An 18,232-nucleotide genomic window follows, 5' to 3' on the forward strand; every position below is an offset into this window, starting at 1 on the left:
TTAATATTATTCCTTGTATGGAAGTGTGGCCCCCTGTTTTGTGTCATGTATTCAGTGAGTTCTGCAGGGACATACTGGTATGCAAACTCAAGGACTGGATGTGATGTCCTTAACACTGTTGTTTTGGACAGTTTGTTTGGTTATTGTCTGGATATCTAAGGCCCAAATAAGAGCGAGTCCTTCCTCGGTTTCATGCAACTTTGTGCTTCAATCCAAACTGTATCAAGTAAAGCTGGATCTTTTGTGGTTTGCGAAGAACGACACTTTAAGTGCATTTTGCTTTAGATGAAAATGCAGACTTTAATTCTGTGATTATAAACTTTGGATTCAGTGGTAGTTCTTTAACTTTTGGATTCATAATGCTTCATTATGTCAATGAGAACATTTCTATTTGGTAATTGCATAATGATGAATAACTTTATGTTATGTTACAGTTCAGTTGCCATGAGTCAATCTATTTAATTTCTCCTTTATGTCAATAGTATTTTTTTTCTGTTAAAGGTCACATTGAGGTGGTCTGACTGGAGAGGGAAGACATTCCTTTCATAACTTCCTGGTTGGAGTTGCCATATTTGAAGAGTAACTTCATTCTATCATCTGAAAGCAATGCAGTTTTGGCAGAAATCCTACGGGCCTGCACGGTATCAGACTGTTTTCAAACGTTAAGAAAGTTTTTCCACTATGTGACACAGACGCCTGACTGGAGGGGAGCTGCAGTTGATGATATGATGATGACTCTTGGAAGGAAACGATGAGGATATTTTTGAAGTGGTCAGATTTCGCAATTATTTCATACTTCCTCATTGCGGGTGCGGCTTGACAGGACAGCACCCACTTGAGGAATACCAGAATCAAGCACCTCAGAATGATGAAAGCATTTCCGGTCCTGAACCTTCAAAATAAGTCTTGAATCTTCAGAACATGTTTCCTGAGTGGGACTAATACATTAGGATAGGCCTAGATAAAGTTGTAGAATATGAAAGAAGTGGTAGGCTATTACAAATCGTGTTGCAAAAGTAAAAAAAAAAAAATTAGCTACATTTTGTTATTGTATAAATTATTCTATATACTTGTTTTATAATATAGGCTTGTAATATCAACTAATTATGTTTTCAAATGTAATGCAAGAACGTATAAAGCATGTCAATGGCATTTCCATAATTTCTTAATGTGTTGTATTATTTAAAATAAGATAATTGATCGGTTTCCTCCCTTTCAGACTATTTCGTGTGCTGCTGTGTGGTGAATTTCCCCTCTTGGGATCAATAACGTTTTTATCTCTTCTCGTATTATCATTAATCAGTAATTAATAATACATCAAATAAACAATGTCATATTACATGATGCCTCAAATTCTTGCTGAAAGCAATAAACGAATCATTAATCATCACTCCCACCATGAGGGCTTCGTCCTGGCGCGCTTTTATTTTGGAGATGAGTGTAAGATCCTGTTTTCATGTATAGACTAATAGTTTATCTCAAAGCCTTGCTGTACCCCGGTATAAGTATAAACTCTGTGCCAGTGGGACTCCGGTGCGGTCAGGTGAGTGCGCTGCTGCAGGTTAGCGAGTGGAGCTTCACCAACACAAGACATCTATCTCGTAAAGAATTCACATTTAGAGATTGTTGGAGAAATCACAGCCACATCCAACTTTTCAAAGCGAGGTAAGATGATTTTTTTTTTTGTATATGTATACAGACCTGTATTTGTATGGAGGATATCTAAACTAGCTGTTGGTCCACGTTAATGAATGACTGAAAACTATATCATAATTCACAATTGATCGCCTACCTGCACAGGAGATGTTGGCCTAATTTTAGCAGCTACAATACAAATGATCCATATTATAGTCATGCTGACTTTAATGCTTGGTGAATGTTAGTTGCATAATGGTGTATTAGAATTGTGGTACAGGATTACTAGCCTACTGAATGATTTGCATTCTATGAATAGGCCTGCATTAATTTAGGTATTTTAAACTTTTTGACCATATTAGTTATTACTCTGTGTTATTCTGTGAATGGATGCCTGGCCATTTTCATAGTTGCTCCACATGTTCCAGCAAGTCATGTCTTGCCCACGGTAGACTTTAGCTTGACTCTACCAACTTATTTTTCCACTGGCTTTTTATCTCAATAAGTTTCACCGCTATGACATATCTCTGCATATCAAGTCTAAATTATCTGACAAAAAACTGCTTAATTGTTTGGTTCAAAGACAAAACAGCAGCTGATACTTTTACCTCTTTCCTCAGTTCCTCATGCTGCATTTCTCAATTTAAACAAGCTAAAATGTTGACATTATCCACTCCACTTCAAAAGCAGCAGATCTCTGTTGAGAATCAAATGTTACCGCTCACTGTTAAATTTCAACATTCCTTCTGTGTTTTCCCTCACAGAGCTCCTTCAGGTTCTCCAGAATGTTCTCTTTGAGGAAGGTGTCTTATTCTTGGAGGAAAGTATCTCATAGGTAGCACTCAATCACGGTGGACTGTGACGTGGAGATGGTCACTTGGACTGCCTTGCTGACAGTATGCATATGGATACAAACCCAAACTGCCTCAGGACAGCACACATGTGTTTCTACTCCACGCAGGCTAGTGGATTTCACTGTAAATTACTCCCTCCCCCACTTCCAAACAGCCAAACCTATACAGAACATAGCTGTGAACCGGGAGGAGAATCAGCAAGAGGTGTATATCGCATGCCAGAATGTAATAGAAGCAGTCAACGATACTATGGAAAAAATATGGGAAGTGAAAACTGGACCTGTAGGCAGTCCTGACTGTGAAACCTGTCGGGTTTGTGACATAGAAATAGATCCCGGGGATCCAGTGGAAACAGATAATGAGGTTCTGCTTTTGGATTTTTCTGCATTTCCATATCCCTCCTTGTACATTTGTGGGAGTACTCAGCATGGGATCTGTCACTACATTGAAGTTGGAACTCCACAGCCTATCCCTAAGTGTTTATACAAAAAAGGGCAAAACTCTCTAACCAACTGTCCAGACTGTCTGGCTAGCCCACTTGGCACTAAAGTCACCATTGTTGAAGAGGGAGCCACAACGCTCTTCTTTGTGGCGGCCTCTGTCAATGACGAAGTGGCACAGAGGTATCCAAGGAGGTCAATATCAGTCATGAGGCCACTTTCAACTGAAGATGGCTTTCATATGGTCATGGAGGGCCTGACGGTGCTCCCCAGTCTACGGGACTCTTACACGATTGATTACATCTACAGCTTCTCCACCACAGATTATGTCTACTTCCTGTCCCTGCAGAGAGAAAATCCATTCAAGAACAATTCCGGTTTTCAGACTCGTCTGGGACGACAGCCGATATTAATCCCAGAGGTGTGGATGTACAGAGAGGTGGTCCTGGAGTGCAGGTACGAACCAAAGCGCAGAAGGAGACGGAGAGAGAATTTCAGGGACATTGTGTATAACGGGCTACAGGCGGCATACTTTGGGCGAGCGGGGAAGGACTTAGCAGATGAGCTGAGGGTGACAGAGACAGAAGACATTCTGTATGGGGTGTTTGCAGAGGTGAATGAGCGTGGTGAACCCAAAAAACACTCTGCCCTGTGTGCCTTCCCTTTGAGTAAAGTAAACGATGCGATTGATAAAGGTGTGGAGGCCTGCTGCAAGTCAGGTCCAGAGCAGCTGTCCAGAGGTCTCTGTCACTTCCAGCCATGTGAGGGCTGCCCACATGAAGTGAGTAATTCTTTTTTTTATTTTTTATGCCTGACTGTCATCAGAGCAGAGAAACAGTGCAAAGGTCCCCACACGCCCAGACAGGAAGTGACATATTCAGACAAACACTGTGTAATAAAGTCACCTGTGAATGAAACAGTATAGTTTATCATTAAGCTTACAGTTTTATATTGTCTTGAGCAATGAGGGATAGTTTAAAGTAAATCTTGACTACTGGAATAGTGTATGGCTGTGGCAACTCTTATGAAGGTGTGTTAAAGAGCAGGGCCAGATGAACTGGGAGGGGTGGATGAGTCAGTAATGTGACCAGCACATTGCCACACCGTTTCTCTACTCTGTTAAGTTTCACTCTGTGTTTACAGTACAGAGATTTGATATGAAAACTGTTTCATTAAGATAAAAGGCTAAATGATAAGGCTACACTAAGTTGAATTTATCCAGTTGCTGCAATTTTCCTTAATTGATAAGCTACCAGAGTAGAAAAGTATCGGAAGGTTAAGTCGACTTGGTGGGTTAAAATGGGAACTTTTAAAATAACAGGCGAGATTTATTCCCCAACCTTTATTGAATAGAGCATTTGGCTGCGGTGCTCAACAAAATAATAAAGGTGTGGTCTTTTCCCTTTTGTCGAGTTCAACCTGTGTCCTTTGAGCTCTCACAGCCATGTGTACACCTACAGGAATGTTTGCCAGCAAACACAAGTAATAAATCCTGCTGATAAAAAGGTGGAATTTCAAGGGGAGGGACGGTGTTAGACTGTTCCTGGTTTTTACTCAAAAGTTATTAGGAAATAGGTATATTATTGAAGAAGTGAGGGGTATGGAGGAAAGAATATCTCTTTTACTCAGTCAATAAATGATGGTCTAAACACTTATAAATGTGTCTTAAAACTGGTATGTACAATATAATACAAATGTAAATACTGTATGTATCCAAGCTCCAGATGCTGAAATACAAGTGACTGAAAAGATGTTGGGAAAGTACGGATAGTCCAGTTTCAGTACAGTAGATAAGAGAAACAGTCATCAAGTCAACATATAGAGCTGGATTTACTGCTGTTTTATGAATTTGTTAGTCTGACAGCTGTTATGACTGGGAGGCTAGGAGCACTTCCTTCTTTAAAGGATGAATTAAGATGGTCTCTCTTTCTATCTCTCTTCCTCTCAAGCACAAGCATATGCATGTTTCTATGTGGTCAGAGGGAGACTGATGCTGACAGAGGTAGATAGATTTATGAATGGACTGGCTGACTAAAAACGAACACCCTTGTTCTGTATTTGTTTGTCCTGCTTGCACAGAGCTCTGAAGACAATGACACATGCAGTGCCAAACCCACTCTGGTGTCAAAGCCGTACTACAGACTAGACCTCTTCAACAGACAGATGAGAGACGTCCTTTTCACCGCTGTCCTGGTCACCACTATTGGGAATCACACGCTGGGCCACTTTGGTACCTCAGATGGCCGGATACTGCAGGTAGCAATATGCCTGAGGATAAAATAGTAGTCATTATGTGGTGTGCCAGTCGGTGTGCCTCTGCAGTTTTAATGTTTTATACCAAATATAGAAGTATCTTGTTCAGTACTCACTATTAACATTATTTCAAATGTCTAACTAAACATTTGAATATTTACTGTCTGTCAGCCAGACACAGGTGTATATTCATCCTTGTGACATTATCTCTCTGTTTTTGTGTGGTGTAGGTGATTCTTACTTTGTACAAGCCTATTGTTTTTGCCAACTATTCTCTTGGAGAAAGCAAAGTGTCCAGGACAGCAGAGGTGTACTCAAACGATTTACTTCTCTTCACAGTGGGAAATAAGGTACAATTTGTTTACTGCAGGTACTGCTTTTCTTTTAGTGGGGGAAAAAGAAACTGGGAGAAGAGTAGATAAGAGTGCAACAGATCAACTCGTTCAACATTACTGTGTCTTCATCATAGTCAAAGGACAAGACATAAGGCAAACACAATCAGTACATGGTCAACCTAGAATAGGTGTACAATTGTCATTGAATAATTGGTTGAACAGGATTTCAAATCTATTGGATAATGGATCCAATGGTGGTACACCCCATGCACTATAATCACATCAGGTACAAAAGAACATCTTAAAGTTACTAAGATAAAGTACAAAAAGTACATAGTATAAATTAGGGCTGCAACTAACGATTATTTTAATAATCGATTAATCTGTAGATTATTTTTTCGATTAATCGATGAATCGGATAAAAAAAACAAAAAAGCATTAATTTACATCAACTCAATACATACATAGTTGTTGTTTTAGTTAATAGTTGTGTAAAGGTAAGTAACCCAAATAGCAGATACAGACAAGACACAGAGACAGACAGACACACAGAGACACACACACACACACACATTAAATTATTACCATCATTGTAGTAAATGCAAGTTACGTTCATTTATACACCACACACTAATATATTTGTCAACAATAACTGATATGGGACAAAGCACATAATATATACATGACAGATTGAAAATGAATGGGCCAAAAACTATACCACCCCTGCTTTACTACTGTTATTGACTAGCTTGTCATGCTAGTCAGCTGGATAACGAGTAAACGGCAGCATTAGAAGAGCTACTGGAGGGACGTTGCGTTCCTCACTTCAGAACGGAACAGAAGTAGGATAGTGTAGTGACTTTACCCTACTGTTAAACTCCCTTCCTCCTCATCAAGGACTCCAACATGTTTACGTTTTAGGTGCTGACTCATCACCGTGGTGCGCCCGTGCCATGCCGTGTCGCTTTTTCTTATCTTGCAATTAACACGTTTTTGATTTATTTAGTGTGAAATGCTCCCACACCTTGGATGACTTAGGTCGTACTGATTTCTCTGCCTCCGCCGTGTGTTTCAGAACAACGTTACGGGTCTCTCCGGTCTCTCTCCGTATTTCCTCTACCCCCGCTCTGCTCTTTTTTTCTTTTCTTTCGCTCCGCGCTGCTCCTCTCTGCGCTCAACTCAAAAAATGTGTATCTCCGCGACTGAGTGGCGTAATAGTTGCGCGACACAACGAATCGATAATGAAATTCGTTGCCAACTTTTTTAGTAATCGAATTTTATCGATTTTATCGATTCGTTGTTGCAGCCCTAGTATAAATCCAATATGCCTCTCTGAGGAACAGTGGGTTGACCTGTAGGAGAGGGTGAGATTTTTTTATGATGTGAGCTGTATACCTTTTGACTGTTTTTCTCTGTTACATCTGGCTTACCCCACCCTGGCTTCCTCTCTCTATGAACAAGATGTTCAGGGTGCCCTCTGCAGGACCAGGGTGTGCCCATTTTATGACATGCTCCAAGTGTTTGATGGCTCCACGCTTCATGAACTGCGGCTGGTGTTCAGGAACGTGCTTGTGGCAGCATGAGTGTGACTCAAAGTGGAACAAAGACTCATGCACACCTGTCATATCAGAGGTAGATCTTCTGCTAGGTGTAACTGATTAACCACTGCATGACGTTTAAACACAATAAGTCATAAATGGTCCCACTGATTGTACTGAGACGCTGATTGCTCTGGATGATAACCTCCTTATCTCTGCAGTTCTTCCCTAAAATGGCACCTGCTGGTGCTGAGACAGAGGTGACACTTTGTGGCTGGGAGTTTCAGTCTCCTCTGCCACCCGCCATCATCAGCGGTAAAACCCACATCATCACAGTGGGCTCTGGGACCTTGTGTACTGTCTTGCCTGAAAAGAGCAGTTGTGAAGTGTAAGTAGCACAAATGCACACAATGCAGAAGTACTGGGCACTAGGGGTGGGAAAAATAATTGATTCTTAGATGCATCGCGATTCTCTCTAGAATGATTCAGTGCTCGATTCTGATAAGTTTTTTTAATTTATTTTTTTATAAATGTGTTGATTTTTATTTAAAAGTTACTGTCTCCAGACAAGTACAAATCAGAAAACAGAGTGACTGAAAGAGGATGGGATAATGGACAACAGCTTAGAGTTTAGGCAAGAGTGCAGAAAAAAACACACAAAAATGGCCAAAAGGAAGAAAAGAAAATTTAATTGTTTATATATACACATGATCTAATAAGACATACATAAAATAATTAGGCAAAACACATATAGGCTGTTCATCTGCTATATCACATTACATCTGACCACCTCATGTTTCATGTTCTAAGAAGCCAATTATCCACCTTTAAACATGACTGAGCATCTGACATGGAAGATTACTGGGAGAGAAGGGGACTTTCACAATCATGTTTAAGGCTTAAAGTGATGGTTCGGAGTAATTTCACCCTAGGGTCCTTTGCACCATGACCTCGAGCCAAACACCCCCCAGAAGCTTTTTTCACCTGGGTCTAACATTGGGAGAGTTAGCGTAGAGTAGCGTTAGCCGCTGAATAGCTTAGCGCAGAGGCTAATGGATCCGAAGTGTCTCTTAACATTACCCCACTAATAATGCCCGAAATGATACCAAAGGTCTACACTAGTATATATAGGTTATGCACTCATAAAACGATGGATTGTAAAGTTTGTAAGTACACCAGAAGTGTATGTAAATAACACTTGCCTGCTGGCGTCTGCTCTCTGCTGTTGTTGTTGCTGCTGTAAGATGAGTGCTTAGGGACGTCTACAAATTACAACACCGAAAAGAGATGCAACAAAAATATTTTTTAATTTAACTTATTTTTTAAAGTAAGTGCTGTAGTATAACTAGCAGGAGACAAGTAATAATTGAGGTAAGTTTGGAGACATTACCTTATTTAATCATTAAATTAATAAATATTTTTGTTGCATCTCTTTTCGGTGTTGTAATTTGTAGATGTCCCTAAGCACTCTTACTGCCCGGTAGTAACAGCAGCAGCAGCAGCAGCAGAGAGCAGAAGCCAGCAGGCAAGTGTTATTTACATAAACTTCTGGTGTACTTACAAATTTTACAATCCATCGTTTTATGAGTGCATAACCTATTTGTACTACTGTAGACGTTTGGTATCATTTCGGGCATTATTAGTGGGGTAATGTTAAGAGACACTTCAGATCCATTAGCCTCTGCGCTAAGCTATTCAGCTGATAACGCTACGCTACGCTAACGCTCCCAATGTTCGACCCAGGTGAAAAAAGCTTTTGGGGGGGTGTTTGGCTCGAGATCATGGTGCAAAGGACCCTAAGGTGAAATTACTCCGAACCATCACTTTAAGCATGGAATGAGTACAAAATAATAAAAAAAAAAAACTCAAAAACAAAACATTTCATTAAAACTTGTATGTGACAAATATATGTCAACATCTAAGCTTTGTCTAGCTGCTTTGTCTAGGAAGTGATTAGCAAACTCTGAGTAGCAAACTCTGATTTATATGTATATTTTTAAAAATCACACATGGAAATGTACATACAAAAATTGTTACAATAATCGGTTTAGAATCGAATCGTTGGCCTCCGAATCAGAATCAAATCGAATCGTGAGGTGCCAAGAGATTCCCACCCCAACTGGGCACTGGTAGCCACAAGCCAACAAGTTAACTGGGGAAGAGTGATGTTTATTAGTTTAAATTATAAAAATGGATCCAAAACAAGAGACGTGGATCTATTTTGTCTCCCAAAGGTCCTAAGGAGGATTTTTATAAGAACACAGTTCTTATAAACCTCTCCTCCTGAGTCCCGGACCTGTCACTTATTATTTGGTTATTAGATTTGGAATGTTTTTTTGAGTGTGTGGTGGACTCTGGCTAATCTTAACATAAAGTGTTTTTTCCAAAACAAAATTATTTAAACATTTTGTTAATAGTGTGGAAATGTTTTTGTCTCATTTCTATATTTGCTGCTGGTCATTTCTGTCTGCCAATTTTCATCTACAGAATTCATAGACGCATAATTCCTTGTGTTCTTACAGCCTGGTATGCAAGATTCAGGAATTCACACCAAACCCGGACCTCAACATCACTCTGGAAGTGCACGAGGGGGAAGTGAAGGGCCACTACTCAATTGAAGGCACAGCTCAGATGCCTGGCTTCTCTTTTGTGGTGAGAACTTTTATCCAATTGAAACTGTTTTAAATTGAGTTCTGTATATGGTCTTTATTTGCATAAATGCTATGTATGACAATTTGTGTAATACTGTTAAGTGCATATGAAATATTTCACCTCTGTATAACCAGGAGCCAAGCATAATGGAAATCAAGCCTGACTATGGACCTGTGTTTGGAGGAACAACGGTTACACTGACAGGCAGATACCTTAATTCTGGGATACAGAGAGATGTCTTCTTTGCTAACAAAAAGTGCATCAATCAAAGGTGAGCAACACCGAAGACTACTTATTTTGCTAACACATGGTGAACAACATTAATTCCACTGTGTTCAGATATCCCTTTCAAATGAAGGGTGTTAAGTATTATACGCATTTGGTGACTGTTATCTCTCTTTTTTTCAGTGTTACTGAAGGAATTGGGACTTCTTCAATTGTCTGCCAAACAGCAGCTGCAGCAGGTGTTGGGAATGTATCTGTGAAAATCGTCATTGACAACTTTCAAGTGATGACCCCTAAGATGTTCTTCTACAAGAAAGACCCCGTTATAACCTCTGTACATCCCCATTGCAGTTTCCAAAGGTAGGACACTGATCCCAGTCTCTACTGGTCTTATTAATGGAATCCAAATTAAATTATATCACTCTAAACATGTCATTTCCTAATCATAATAAGACAAACAGTGTTTGCCCATAAAACACATCAATGCTATTAATAACTTACTCATTTATACTGTCTTACAGTGGCTCCAAGCTTGTGATAGAAGGTCGGAATCTGGACTCTGCCCACAAAACTGTGGTTCAGTACACTTCCAAAAATCCCAACCTGCAATCTCTTGAACGGGTAAGTTAACACTTTGATTTTACCCTTTGTAAGTCTTTACAGACACAGTACATTATTCAATTAAACTACTTTCATTTCAGTTCAATTCAAACCAGGTCATTAAACTGTGAATTTTGGCAATGGAAGGCCAGTCCGTCATACTCCTTAAGCTGAATATTGCTTTTGTATTATGCCAAACTGTTACAGTAATTGTGATTTCAAACAATACATCATGTGCTTATTTAAGGTCTGCAGCGGCACAACAAATGCCACATATATGGAGTGCTGGGCCCCTGATTTTCCAGAGGAAATGCCAGAAGAAAAGTCTGACACAGGAGAGATTTTTATTCACATGGATGGGAAAAGTAACCTCTGGAAGAGACGCTTTGACTACCATCATAATATTAAAATCATTCCCTTTGAAAATGAGGACAATGTATTACTTCTAAAACCAGGAGAGACAGAAGTTGCACTGCATGTAGGTTTACACATCTTACACTAGAAAGTTTTTTCCCCACCTCTATTTATGTAACACATTTGGTTGTATTAAAAGTATTAATATATGTGCATTTTTGTATTTTTTCCAAAACATTTGACAGCATAGCAAACTAAACACAGTAAGCACATGTATGAATATCACAATGACCATTGGGGGTGTGAACTGCAACGCCCGGGTTCTGTCAAACGAGCTGACCTGCAGGATTCCTAAAGGCCTGCTTATTCCCAGGGAGGGATTGCCTGTCGAGGTGAGAGAGTCTTTTAAATCATCAACTTTAATGTGAATAATTTATAGAAATGTATACTAAATTAAATGTATTTTAACGAGAGCCATCATCTCTTCCACTACTGTAGGTGTTTGTGAATGGGGAAGTTCATGTTGTGGGTACTGTAGTCAACAATGACAACAACAACAACACTGTGATTGTGGGCATTGTCCTGGGCATCATTGCTGCACTGGTAGTAGGTGCTGGCCTTGCATTACTTGTGATGATCCATTTAAGGAAGAAAAAGAGAGGTGAGGAAATCTTGAATCTAGAACACTTCCAACCGTGATAATAATTGGTAAACAGGAGTTGCACTATACTACTATGTAGTAATGTATATTTTCATAGTTTATTGTTCAGTGATTTCCATTTATCATATGTATCCTTTCAGTAAATGTAGAGAATCGTCAGTCAACAGTGCTTTCATGGAACCGCATGGGCAGCAGTCCTGATTTTGTCCCAACAGGTGACTACAGACGAGGTGAGACATCCAAGTTCATTCATTCATTCATAATCCATATTTACTGTTCATCAATTCTTCTACCTATTTATTCCCTTACTTTTTTTTAATCATCAGCAGCCCTAGGAAATACAACCTTTTTAAATATAATAATAAATAAAATATAATGAAACAAATTGGTTTGATTTCTAAACGTCTGTCACCAAAGTCGAGGGTAACAGGATTAAGAACTATCTGACCAATATGAATATGAATATGAATAAGGGTAACATATTCATAGATTGTAATTATTTCAATCAAACTAGAATAATTGGTTTCATCCGGTGGTCTCCACCTTAACATTTTATATTTATCTGTTAGTGAAGATTGTATCACACACTGTAAGGTATGTTTGGTAAGGGTGGTAACAAAAGATGCAATGGCCTTTTAAGTACAACAACTTCATGGTGTGGTTCCTTGTGTGCTACAGTGGATCTGGCCAGTCAAACATCAGGGTCCGGAGGAATGGCTTTCCAAGGTTTATTGTATGCTGCCAACCATGATCTGTCCATTCCTCTAATGCTACAAGACAGTATCTCAATGGTCAGTCTAAGTTCTGATCTTCTTGAAGAGGTCAAAGATGTCCTGATCCCTGCTGAAATGCTCCGAATTGAGGATAGCCAGATTATCGGCAAAGGTCAGCCCCCTGTCTTATAATGTTTGTTTGTTTTGTTCTTGTCTTTGAATATTGTAAGATAAGATAAGAGAGAATTTATTGTCATCGATCTATGCAGAACAGAACATAGATTTAGCACAAATTATTCATAATACCTAATTGTCTTCTTATGCAGGCCACTTTGGGACAGTTTATCATGGATATCTGATAGACTCCAACAAGCAAGAGACCCACTGTGCTGTTAAATCATTAAACAGTATGTGAATACCTTTTTTTAAATAATAAATTAAATCAGTGTTAGCCTATATGAGCTCATGGCTGTTGGAAGAGTTTGTATGACAGTACGTTTTGTATTAACAGGGATCACAGATTTGGGGGAGGTGGATCAGTTCCTCAGAGAAGGCATCATCATGAAAGGTTTCCACCACCCCAACATACTGTCACTGCTGGGCATCATGCTGCCTAAAGAAGGGCTCCCTCTGGTGGTTCTACCGTATATGAAGCATGGAGATGTGCGTCATTTCATCCGCTCTGAGAAAAGGGTAAATTACGCAATGAAAGGTTCCGGACCAGTAGAGTCATGAATATTTTTAATAGCTCATACAATGGGCGTTTTGGTGGGTCAGCTCTGTTTGATAATTATTTGTCCTCCACAGAACCCAACAGTTAAAGACCTGATAGGCTTTGGGCTTCAGGTTGCCAAGGGGATGGAGTATTTAGCCCAGAAAAAATTTGTCCACAGAGACCTGGCTGCACGTAACTGCATGTGAGTGTGAATCCTACACTGATTACTGGCCCGTGACATGTCAGTGGAGATACATTGTCACACGAGTTTACGCATCATCTAGGTGATATATTATAAAGGTGTAATTAAGTTACGGAACATCTTTATTGGTTTAATGTAAGCAACACATGCTACATTGTGGTCTTTTTATATGGTTAACTACAGGATACATTTATAAATCTTTAAAAATAACTTCACAAAGTTAGGAAAACCCTAAAAAAGGACAGTAAATATACCTTGATTACTATTGCATCTTGTATTTTTCAGACAACATAATTAAACTTTTCTTTTTCAAGTATTTTCCATTTACATGAATAAAGAAAGAAAAGCTTGCTCCAGTGATCACACCAAATGAAAAGTATGATAGGATATTCATAAAATCTTTTAAAAAATCTGTCAAAGCAAGATAGACTACCCTGGCTGTCTGAAGGCCTCTTGGGATGATACATATTTGAGACACTGGAGGTATAGTATTTCTGTTTTTTGTGAACTGTTTATTTGCACATACATATTAAAGGAATAGTGCAAGATTTTGGGCAAAACATAATTTTGCTTTCTTGGATAGAATTACATAATACGACTGATACCACTCTCACTTTTATTACACTATTTCTACATCCCAGCTAATGGGACCATCACTGCTCATCAACTCTGATTTTTCAAATTGGTGTAAATTAAAGTTCACCTGGCTCCTCTTGAGCACACCTGTGTAATCTTAACAGGAACTGTCCATAAGATAATGTTTTCTTAAAATGCATTCTGTTTTCAGGCTGGATGAAACCTATACAGTAAAGGTGGCTGACTTTGGCATGGCAAGGGACATCTATGACAAGGAATACTACAGCATTCAAGATCACAAACGGGTAAAGCTGCCAGTGAAGTGGATGGCCCTCGAAAGCCTGCAAACACAAAAGTTCACTACTAAGTCTGATGTGGTGAGTATGCTTTATCCAGTCCTCTAAAGTGTGCTTGTTACAACCATCATGTATGTATCTACAATATATTGCTCATCTGTTTCCCAGTGGTCATATGGCATCTTAATGTGGGAGCTGTTGACCAGAGGTGCTAACCCATATCCAAATGTGGACCCCTATGACATCACACACTACTTGTTGAAGGGACGCCGGCTTGCCCAGCCACAGTTTTGCCCTGATACTCTGTAAGAATCATACCTGCAACCCTATAAATAATAAATATCATGACTGCTGCAGTATCTAATCATTTGAGTTTCTTCAGGAGACTTAGTTATCTGTGAATATAAATCGGTTTTATGTCAGTTTAATATATAGTATTTCTAAGCTCACATTCAATAGTTCACTTACCTGTTTATATACATATCTACTCACGTACTTACTAATTTAGTCATTGATTTATTCCACAGCTATTCTATCATGCTGACATGTTGGGACCCGGAGCCTGAGTTCAGACCTAGCTTCAATAGCTTGGTTACAGATGTACAAAACATCCTGTCCTGTCTGGAAGGAGAGCACTACATCAATCTGAAGGTTAACTATGTCAACTTAGATCAGCCACGGCCATACCCATCCCAGACTGGATCTGCAGATGAGGCTGAGAGCTCAGACTTTGACACAGACAGTCATGCCACCAGCTGAGGGTGCAAAGTCCTTAAGACTCTCTGATAGGAGCGCAGGATCTGGATTAAAGTTGGACAGCATACAAGAAAAGGCACAAGTTAGCCTGGAACCATTCATGCATCACATAAATTGTTGATCATGTCTACAAACCATTAGTACATGGAAGGTTTGGCTACTGATTTAAAAGACACTGTATAAAGTCTTATTGGAGCTGAGACAAAATCATGCTGCAAGTACCCCATCCTTGTTACATTTTTTTTGTAACAAAATAGAGACAGCATGTAGATTGACTTCCATTTTATTTTACACATCTGAAGCACAAGTGTGACAAAATGAATGTAAAATGTGCTTTTGTTCTCAGACTTGTAGAATAGGATATATATATGTCTACATGAGAATATGTGCTGTTATAGAAATATGTCTCTCTTTTTTTACACAATGTTCCTGCTATAGAAAGACTAAATACAATGGGACATGTACATGTGAAATCATCATACTGGATGCAGAATAACTCAGTCTTCTTAGATTAAGAGCCATTGACACTCTGCCAAAAGCTCTGCACCTATGAATTATACATTACGCTGTCCATGCTGTTCAAATATCTATTTAGGCTAAACACATCCAGTCCCTTTTATCATCACTAGAGGGCAACCGATGCCTCCTCCTTAAGCATCAATTGCTGCTGCAGTGATGTCTGCTGCACTACAGCAGCTAAAAATAAAGATGCTACACAAACAGTACAACTATATTCATCTAGAAAAAAAATCTATCTTTCAACTCAATCAACATAGCATACCATTCTTTCCAGCAAATTACACTATCCAAGGGATTATAAAAGTTAGGCACTGATTTTTCTGTTTTTACACTGACAATGCAGTATGGTTAACCAATAACCTAGTTTATGTTGACCAACAAGATTTCTACCAAGGGTAATAGATTTGGTTCTAGTATACTTGATTTTTGTCATTGCTGCATTTTCTCTCCTTCCTACCAAGATAGAGCTAATGTTTCTTAGCTCTAGGTTGCACTGTAAACTATGTTTTTGTACAGACAAATTGTTGATTGTGCATACTTGTCTGTAAAGCGTGTTAACAAAATAAATGTTTCCCTAGACTTGTTTTTCCTAGCCTTATGCTGAATTAATACCAATAAACAAAATTCCTGATTAGCAAACAAAACATTTCTGCCTAAAATAAACTCACCTAAAATTTAATTTGTAACTGTTATTAAAAATGCAGATCACTACAACGAGAGAAGCGTATCATAAAAGCCAATGACACAGGTCTGAGGCTTTTTCTCTGCCAGGCGGATGAGAGGAAAAACACTGTTAGAGGACTGAATTATGTTATCTCAACCAGAATGAAACCTGCATGCTTCTCCCTACCTAATCTGTGTATCTAGCATTTGTAATACTCTCTATGAATAATTTATGTATCTAAAAAATGTTTTTTTATCCCTTGCCTTCAGGTACTTAAAAGGTGGCAGTAATAATGACTGGTTGTGTTAAGGTAGAGGTCCTGGATTTAAAAATGAGGAGATGTATGCAGCTAGAGACCAAACCGAAAGCCACAATGATGGATATGTTTTTGCTGTAAACAACAATTGCATTAAATATTTGCTTTTATTTAAGAAATGCAGAAGCAACCACAGGATGTAATGTGTTTAAATGGTTATTGGTCAGTTACAGTATTTAATACCACCAGGGCTCCAAAGAAATCTGGCTACCACTGACTTGATTCAGATATTTTAGTATTTGTAGACTGCACATGATGAAGAGGAGGTGAGGAGTGGGAAAGAAAGGGTTAGTCAATATATAAACAGTATGAGCTGCACATTAACCCACAGTGGGGAAAGGACAGATTTTGTAAAATAGCACAGGTGCATCAAAACAATAAAACAATATTTGTATTTTTAATGTTGACATGGCCATTATTTAAAGGCTGAAAGTGGTACATACAGTAACTCTAATTTGATATAAATTGAGCATTAGCCTAAATACACCCAGATGACATCACCATGGTTATTTTCTTGGACTTTAGAAAAGAAGAAAAAGAAGCCACAACAGACACACAATTATCTCCGAAAGTGCAAACTGACTATTCTTCAAAATTCAGAAGCAATAGTATTATGCTCCCAGCTGGCAAACACACACACACACTACTCCATCCAAACGCAGTGAGGGGGCATAGCTGCACTGAAACAAGCTGAAAGCAGATCCCTAACGTGTCTGGTCTAAAATTCCTTTTGTTGTCTTCAAGTGTATATATTTATAAATATTTTACACTTTTATTTCACACTGCCCTGTTTTTGAAGCAGGGTTCGGTTAATATCTGCGAAACTGCAAATATCATACAGCAGCTGTCGTGTGATCCATGTGGACAAGGGGAAGGAAACTGTGGCTAGCTATACTCCACAGACTAAACGGAAGAACACAAGAAGAGTGTGATTAGGACAGCCAATTAGCACTCTTAGTGGAGAAGCCCAAATTGAAATCTTAACTAAAAAGCATTGGTGTAGGGACTAGAAAAGTGTAGTGGGGTTAAAAATCAAAGGCTGTGCATAGATGTCATTTATAACTGCGGTGATGAATAAGGAGCCAATACACTGCTTTTAAAGTGCCAAACATGACTGTTGCCAATTTGGATTAGCTAAAGATTGCAGAGTGAGTTTAAGCCTCCTGGATGTGCATGTTGAACCTAATGTAAGTTTAAAATGTATGTGGTAGTACCAGGCATCAGATGTTCTGCACTGCACCACTTGGAATAAAATGGTATGAGAAGTAAGAAAAAAAAAAAAAACTGATTCACTGTTGTTGAGTTTTTCCTAGCAGGTGTTTTGAACTATATGTATTCTAAGTCAATAGTCATTTTTCAACATTGCTGGAGGTCTCTAAATTTTTACAAGATGTTGGTAAGAAAAAGTCTGCACAGGAACACAAGAAAAAAAAATGTGAGGATGCAACAAAAAATGCAGATTTGATTAGTCACAGTACACAGTGTTGTACTGTCTGATTTCTCTATTTGTATTTTTGTTAAAATTCAATGTTTTCCACTTTTCTCAGTAATAAAGAAAAAGTTCTAATGGATATGCTAATATAAAACATCTTTAAAATGACAATAATTACTATGAAATGCTAACATAAGGTTTGTTGCTTTTGTCTGTAGTGAACATCAAACCTACAGCATGGTATTTTCATTTTCTATTCTCATAAAATCATAATCATTAATCATTTTTTTCTTGAGAAATGGGCTGAATCTATTCCATCTTAAAAGCCTACTTTCTGTGCAAAATATCGTGCAAGTAGGTTTGTAGCCTTTCTCACACTTTTGTTCTCTGAATTGAATCTGCTATCCTTGAGCTAGCGTACCATTAGTAGATACCTGAATAGCAAGACAATTTTCCTCTCTCTCCCTTGCTGTTCTCTATTGTTGCATTGCATTCA

General features: G+C 38.7%; 1 protein-coding gene across 2 annotated transcripts; it reads left to right on the forward strand.

Moving 5' to 3' along the window:
• The first annotated feature begins 1,495 nt into the window (after window positions 1–1,495).
• Window positions 1,496–15,970, forward strand: LOC120557413 (macrophage-stimulating protein receptor-like). 2 transcript variants are annotated; one of them, XM_039797712.1, is made up of 21 exons: window positions 1,496–1,665; window positions 2,400–3,710; window positions 5,009–5,185; window positions 5,413–5,532; window positions 6,979–7,149; window positions 7,277–7,443; window positions 9,578–9,707; window positions 9,842–9,978; window positions 10,116–10,292; window positions 10,454–10,553; window positions 10,780–11,010; window positions 11,132–11,278; window positions 11,385–11,547; window positions 11,688–11,777; window positions 12,226–12,432; window positions 12,587–12,667; window positions 12,772–12,953; window positions 13,068–13,177; window positions 13,965–14,130; window positions 14,218–14,354; window positions 14,577–14,808. In XM_039797712.1, exons 2-21 carry the CDS (start codon window positions 2,505–2,507, stop codon window positions 14,806–14,808), a joined length of 4,131 nt encoding a protein of 1,376 aa, XP_039653646.1. In that variant the 5' UTR covers window positions 1,496–1,665; window positions 2,400–2,504. The 2 variants fall into 2 exon arrangements, with proteins under 2 accessions (XP_039653646.1, XP_039653647.1); XM_039797713.1 differs by lacking the exon at window positions 1,496–1,665 and having other exon boundaries at window positions 2,505–3,710; window positions 14,577–15,970.
• Window positions 15,971–18,232: the final 2,262 nt, after the last annotated feature.

This window comes from Perca fluviatilis, chromosome 4 (genome assembly GCF_010015445.1).
Source record: "Perca fluviatilis chromosome 4, GENO_Pfluv_1.0, whole genome shotgun sequence".
Taxonomy (NCBI): domain Eukaryota; kingdom Metazoa; phylum Chordata; class Actinopteri; order Perciformes; family Percidae; genus Perca; species Perca fluviatilis.